The sequence below is a fragment of the Danio aesculapii genome, chromosome 6 (assembly GCF_903798145.1).
Source record: "Danio aesculapii chromosome 6, fDanAes4.1, whole genome shotgun sequence".
NCBI classification, from domain to species: domain Eukaryota; kingdom Metazoa; phylum Chordata; class Actinopteri; order Cypriniformes; family Danionidae; genus Danio; species Danio aesculapii.
Genome location: NC_079440.1, coordinates 625,479 through 632,978, shown reverse-complemented (window position 1 = coordinate 632,978; position 7,500 = coordinate 625,479). Strand labels below are relative to the sequence as shown.

At 51.0% G+C, this 7,500-nt stretch overlaps 1 protein-coding gene across 1 annotated transcript in view; it reads right to left on the bottom strand.

Moving 5' to 3' along the window:
- Positions 1 to 5,804, bottom strand: part of ldlrb (low density lipoprotein receptor b) — a 10,085-nt gene extending 4,281 nt beyond the window's left edge. The window contains 12 exon segments of the mRNA XM_056459221.1: positions 434 to 552; positions 626 to 841; positions 1,096 to 1,267; positions 1,391 to 1,519; positions 1,595 to 1,714; positions 1,835 to 1,957; positions 3,402 to 3,524; positions 3,646 to 3,982; positions 3,984 to 4,024; positions 4,100 to 4,222; positions 4,310 to 4,432; positions 5,633 to 5,804. Of these exon segments, the coding sequence (XP_056315196.1) occupies positions 434 to 552; positions 626 to 841; positions 1,096 to 1,267; positions 1,391 to 1,519; positions 1,595 to 1,714; positions 1,835 to 1,957; positions 3,402 to 3,524; positions 3,646 to 3,982; positions 3,984 to 4,024; positions 4,100 to 4,222; positions 4,310 to 4,432; positions 5,633 to 5,804 (1,798 nt within the window).
- Between the last annotated feature and the right edge of the window lie 1,696 nt (positions 5,805 to 7,500).

The following is a 7,500-nucleotide window of genomic DNA, read 5'->3' as shown; positions in this document are numbered from 1 at the left end:
GAAACCTGCTGAATAATCCCCTCTAAAATCATCACGGGCCTCAGCTCCCGGCAATACCTTTACCTATTGCTGATACACGATACTGTAATCTATGAGCACAACTCTAATCTTCTCAACTTCTTCACTTCCGCCTTTAGTGAAGTTTTTTTCCCTCTCCGCTGTCGCCACTGGCTTGCATGGTTCAGGATCTGTAGAGCTGCGCATCGTTGGATTTGCTCTTCAATATTTGGACTCTCAGTAGTGAATATTAAACCACACTGAACTGAGCTAAACTGAACTGAACTTAAACACTACAAACTGAACTACACTGTTCCTATTTACTGTGACCTTTTATGTGAAGCTGCTTTGACACAATCTACATTGTATAAGCGCTATACAAATAAAGGGGAATTGAATTGAATTGAATAATCTACACACACACACACACACTCACCGAGCGCGATGCCGTTCGGCCACACGATGTTGTCTGTGACGAGAGCCATGCGGTCAGCACCGTTTAGCCCACAGCGCTCGATCCGCGCTGACACACCCCAGTCTGACCAGAACATAAAGCTGCAGACAGAGAGAAGCGGTCAACACACACACACATGCACACACGCACACACACACGCATGCACACACGCACTTGCTCTGCGGGTCCAGCACGATGGCGCGCGGGTTCTGCAGGCCGTGGATCAGGGTTCTGTGCTTGCTGCCGTCTGCTGTCGCCACGGAGACGCTGTGCTGCTCGCTGTCCGTCCAGTAGATGTTCCTGTGGATCCAGTCCACCGCCAGACCCTCCGGCCGCGAGATCCAGCTGTCAATCACAGTGCGGTGCTGGGTGGGGTCAGAAGCCGTCGTGCTGCACACACACACACATACACACACACACACACACACACACACCATCAGCATTACTAAAGTATAATCACTTCACTTAAACACACGAGTGATGTTCTGATCCGCAGGGGGGGGCAGCTTCTGTGTGTGTGTGTGTGTGTGTGCGCGCAGTGATCACCTGCTGCTGATTATCAGAGGCTAACACACAGCTCAGGTGTATCAGCTCAGCTCAGGTGTGCAGTGTTGTCTCAGTGTTGTGATGTGGGTTCTGCTCACCTGTAGATCTTCCTCTGGCTGAGGTCGGTCCAGTAGAGTGTGTCTCTCTGCACGTCCACATCCAGCGCCACCACGTTCTTCTGCTGGCGGAGCACAGCGCTGTACTCCCTGCTGCCCAGAGCCAGCTTACGCACCTCATGCCGTGTACTGAACAGCAGGAACGCCTCAGGGCCTGCACACACACACACACACACACACACACACACACACACGCACACACACACACAGGTGTCAGGCTTGATCATATCCTCCTCAGAGCCGTTACCCATGATGCTCTCTGGTCATCAGTGTTCACCTGTAGCCGCTCTGCAGTCTCTGGTCATGTGATCCAGCTCGTATCCCTCCGCACACACACACTTATAGCTGCCCGGCAGGTTCACACACATCTGAGAGCAGGCGTCTGCGTCCACACACTCGTCCACATCTACACACAAACACTGATCAGACCAAACACAGCAGCGACCCATCATGCACTGGGGCTGTGGAGGCGGAGTCTCACCTTCACAGTGTGTGTGATTGGCCAGACGAAACCCTGCAGGACACGAGCACTCGAACCCGAGCCGCAGGTCAGTGCACAGGTGAGAGCAGCCGCCGTTACTGCTGAGGCACTCATTCACGTCTGCAGAGCGCACGCACGCACGCACGCACACACATCACATGATTATCTCCATCACCACATTCAATGCACTGTGTTTACAGTCTCACTTACACACACACACTCACTGAGGGCAATACTCACTGCAGTCTCTGATTGGCTCGTCTGATGCGTCTCCGCAGTCTCTCTGACCGTCACACACACGCTCTGCGCTGATGCATTCACCACTGCTGCACTTAAATCTGCTCGGCGCATCACACACACTCACTGCAGACACACACACACATACACACACACACACACAACAGCTTTAACACACACTGTCTGTCTCTCTGTGGGTGTGTGTGAGTGACAGTGAGTGGGGCTGTGTGTGTAAGAGAGAGTGGGAGAGTGTGTGAGAGTACTGTGTGCATGTGTGAGTGAGTCAGGGCCGGCGCTGTACATTTGCTCTGCTCTAACTAGTGGAGTATTGCCTGCTCACAGAGGAGTAAAGCCTGATCTCTGCTCAATCCCTCTCTGAATGAGTTAGCCACTGTAAAACAGCACTGCTTCTGTCAACTAGCAGCTCCAACAATCAAGACTTCAACTATCTTTAATAAAGGGAGCAGTGATTCCTGCTTTACGTCCTTCTGGAGTGTTTAAAACAAGTTTAATTCATTTATTAAACAGATTAAAGATTTTAGCTTGAGTTTATTTAGTGTATTTTACAAACCATTAACATTAATGCAGATTGATTCATAAATAATAAGACCAATAAGCAAATAATATTCAGTAAATATGAAATTCTTCATCTAAAAAACAGAGAAAAAGAGAAGCAACAGATACAGATGTTAATGTGGATACCCAAACACAACCGTGATCATTCCCTCAGTCTCCTGCCCTGTTCCTAACATGTGAGATGCAGAGTCCAGAGCGTATATTAAACTATACTACACTCCATCAGGACATCACCGTTATGAACATGTGTGAGGAAACTAACATGACCAGTGTGCAGAGTGAAAGACGCTTCAGTAAAGTGGGTTTTAGACTAAACCCAGGAAAAGGCCCAATATTTCCTCTAGACGACGAGGTTTATTGATCTGTGATGGTCTATCTGTAATGAATGTGCTACTGGACATCATCATTAGCAGTAAAAGCGATGCTCGTACTGATGTTGTGCAGGTCTCTTCTCCTCGTCATTGTCCTCCTCCGTTTTCTGAGTCTGAGCAGCAGCGTTAGTTTCGTTTCCTTTTCGCGGTCCAATTTCCAAAATAAATCAGGTCAATAAATCATGTAATGGCAGGAAATGAAGCACAGGCCACGGCTGTGTGTGTGTCAGGCTCGCGCTCTAGTGTTGACCAGGCAGTCGTGCAGGTTTCCTTGGTGTTGAACGGCGAGAACACACAGCGCATATGAGAAATGAGATGCTGCGAGCTTCCTGTTGATCACATGACCTTCACACGGACACGATTTACTTTAATAAAGTTATGATTTTTCATCTTTATAGTGAAAGTCTATAAATATATCAGCAGTAAAGCAGTGAATGAAGGTCATGTGTGAACAATGATTTCAGCAAGGAAGCGGCTCACACCTCCGGCGGGTTATGGGGGCCCCCTAGTGGCGGCGGGGCCCTAAGCAGCTGCTTAGTTCACTTATAGGGAGGGCCGGCTCTGGAGTGAGTGAGTGAGTGGGTGAATGCACCTGTGTGTGTGTGTGTGTGTGTGTGTCTCACCAGGGGTGCAGTCCAGCTCGTCGCTGCGGTCTCCACAGTCAGGGTGTCCGTCACACTGCCGCAGCCCCGGCACACAGCCGCCGTCTCCACAGAGGAACTCATCCGGCCGGCAGGTGTGCGCAGCTGCAACACACACACACACACACACACGCACACACACACACACACACACACGCACACACACACTTAGTGTCTGCTCACTCTTTCTTTTTGTGCGCATGTGTGTGTGTGTGTGTGTACTCACTGCAGTTGTCCTCGTCGGAGCGGTCGCTGCAGTCGAATGCGCCGTCGCACCTCCAGCTGTCGGGCACACACTCGCCGCTGCGGCACTGCATCTGCTGCTCTGGGCAGACCCGCGCTCTCGCCCCCCCGCAGTGCTGCGGCCACTCGTCTGACCCGTCTGCGCAGTCGGTGTCCCCGTCGCAGGCCCACAGCTGCGGCACACACACCGCTGGGCTGCTGCACTGGAACGCCGCGGGGCCGCAGGTGTGTGTGTGTGTGGGACACGCTGCCTCATCACTGCCGTCGCTGCAGTCGCCGTCGCCGTCACACACGAAGGGAGAGCGACACACACACTGGCCCGCTGCCGCAGCGGAACTCCTCAGCGCTGCAGTTCTTCTGCGCTACACACACACACACACAGCAGAGTCACACACCTGACGGCTCACCTGCCCTCAGGTAAACTGAACTGTGTTTACCGCAGTTCTGCTCGTCGGCGCCGTTCTCACAGTCAGACTTCCCATCACAGCGCCACCTGGAGGACACACACTGATTCAGCCGGTCACCACAGCTGAACTGACCCGACACACACGTCTTCTGTCCTGCGGAGGCAGAGGAGGAGTCATTAGCATGTGTGTGTGTGTGTGTGTGTGTGTGTGTGCGTGTGTGTGTGTGTGTGAGAGACTCACTGCAGGCCTCTGGCAGCTCGTCGCTCCCGTCTCCACAGTCGTCTGCGTCGTCACACACCCACTGGCTCGTGATGCACTTCCCGTTCCCACAGCTGAACTGCTGCTCACTGCAGACGGCGGCACCTGACACACACACACACACACACACACACACGGTTTAATTTATGATGCGTGTTATCCTCCAGCTGACCTCATAGTTTAATTAAAACAAGAACATGAGCATCCACCAGTAAACATCTGACAGAAACAACGGCTGTGCGTACTGTCAGGAGTGTGTGTGTGTGTGTGTGCTAATTATAAGCATGCAGTGTCACAGACAGCGCACAGGTGTGTAGTGTCTCTTTAAGACAATGGCGGAGGCGGAGTCTATAATCACACCACCAGTTGCTCCACTGGTCACTATGGAAACATTTGCATAATCAAGATCCAGTGTAGAGGAAGGAGGCGGAGCCTGAAGATCCAGAATAATGACTGAGAACATCAGAGCTGAACATCACACACACACACACACACGCGCGCGCACACACGCGCACACACAAACACACACGACCCCTAAGACACAACAATAATGAAACACACACACACAGTGTCACTCTGTGTGCTTCTGACAGTGTGTGTGTGTGTGTGTGTGTGTGTGCGTGTGTGTGTGTGTGTGTCACCGTGTTGATGTCAGATCCACTGAACTATTGAATCTTATGGAAATAAACAGCAGGCGCTGAGATTGTCTGTTTCACTGATGGACGTGACCGGTGTGTGTGTGTGTGCGTGTGCTTGTGGTGTGTTTTGTACTTGGTTTGTGTGCGTGTGTGTGTCGGGCGGGCCTCATCAGGTGTGGTCTGACGAGAATCTGACAGAAACTGGACAAACCGCTTCCTGTTAGCGCCGCCGTTCCACAACAGACCCCGCCCAGAACAGACTGACCTGAGCCGCTGATGCTGATCTGCAGACCGGCTGATGCTGACCGGACACCGGAGACCCGCCCGTGCCGCGTGTTTATTGTGGTTATGACAGGACTGAGCAACTCTAGTTTTCACTCTCATCCTTGTGCAAACTGACCAATCATAAGCGGAGGTTCAACTTCCTGATTAGCGCCGTCAACCAATCAGCGATCAAAGCGCGCGTGCTGGCCTCCACCGCAGCCAATCGGAGGACGAGTTTTATTATTGAGCCGAACCGACAGCGGATAAAATGAACAGCTATATTTACCGTACGAGAGACCGAATCTAGCCCGCAGCTCAATCACAGAACAACCGAGACATAACCGCTCAAACACCGGAACCCGGAGATGAACGGAGGAGCGGTTCTCAGATCAGTGAAACTCACCGGTTCCGGGAGACCCAGAAGAGCAGCAGAACCGAGCAGACGAGCCGAGCGCGACCCGGGGCTCCATCACGTCCCGTAGAGCTCTGAGGGCGGATAGAGATGCTGTTCTGTACCGGACCGGATTCTGCGAGCTGGTGGCGGAGATTCTCCTCTCTGGACAGAAGCCGCGCATTTGAAATGAAGCCGCGGGGGGCGGGGCTCCGGCTGTATGTAGCGGCCGGGGGCGGGGCTCCAGCAGTGGTGTGATGTTATGAAAACAGGCGCGTCATGGTGGTGGGCGGAGCCTCGGTCTCTGATCTCACGATGAGTTTATTTCACCACAGAAGAATGAATGAAGACTGAATCTGAGCAGTATCTGTGTGTGTGCGTGTGTGTGTGGTGTGTGGTGTGTGTGTGGTGTGGTATGATAACATATACGTGCTGAAGTTTATGCATGACACACACACACACACACACACACCACTGTACAATAGTGCATGCAACTGCACACCCCAAACACTTAACATTTCCAAGAAACAGAACACACACGAGGCGTGAAGTGCGCAGAATCCTGATCATCAGTGTTTTATATCATCAATACAACACAGAGCTGGAAAATAACCCCCCCCCCCCCCCCCCCGAACACACACACACAGCACCACACACACACCACACACACACACACAGCTTTAAACGAACACACTGGTGGTTAATCTGATCAGACAGACAGGTGTATGGGAGACCGGAGACTCTCTGCTATGTGTGGAAGTGTGGAAATATCAGTTGACATAGGAAATGAGCAGAAAACCTGAACAACGACACACACCACACACACACACACACACACACTGACTCTGTGGGTGATTAGGCTGACCTCTGCTTGACCTCTGCAGGTGTGTGAGGAATGCGGCTCCACCTGAGTTTCATCTGAAGGTGCAACACAGCCAATCAGCACAGAGAACAGGAGCGGAGGAGTCTGATTGGCCAATGTTCATAGATGCAGAAGTAAAGACTCTTCATCTTCATCATCATCATCATCATCATCACTGTTTCAGATGAAGAGTCCGCGAACTGCAGCAGAGCGCCACCTACAGCTTCACAGTGCGCATTTATGAGTGTGTGTTGGCCTGTTGCTCATCAGAACACCATTGATGCCAACCATAGAGGACTTCTAGAGGTCTCCATAATCCTGGACCAGGCCGTATCCTGAGCAGCTGCTGTGGTGGTCATGGAGGAGTGGACGAGCAAGATACTGATTCCTGAAAGACCCTCTAGTGACAGATGCAAGGGGGGGAGGTTTGCACTTGACATTGGTGAGGACGGGTGAATACAAGCTCCCCAACCTCCACCCCCCCGTCAGATGAATGTGCTTTTTTATATATATTGTTAATAATTATTTCAGTGTTATTGAAATACATTATTAATAAAGCCTCTCTTCAACAGTTTATTAAAACAGGTATTACTGATAATAAATGTGTATTTTAAAATAATTATATTTCTTTATTCTCAATGTTCATTATTTATTAACAGTACTGAAACACAGTTTAATGCACGTTTGTGAATAAACTCTTAAAATAGAGCAATAGTGCGATGAGCAATCTGACAAAATGGTAGGAAATGTTTGTGGTTCTTAATCAACTGTGATTATATAATTACCTGACAAGATAATCCAGCATTTCACCCTGAACACCTGCCGGTGGCCTACTCACACCTGCAGCTTCTCCACGATAGACGTCCAGCGCTCTCCAGCCTCCGGCGCCTAGACTGCAGCTCTGCACAAGCCAGAGGCCAGAGCAGAACTGGTGATGCTCACTGAGCCTGCTTTCTCTCCAGGTTATTTCCTTCACTTTAGTCAATCGGTGAAGTGTGTTCCTGGCTGCTGTCTCCAC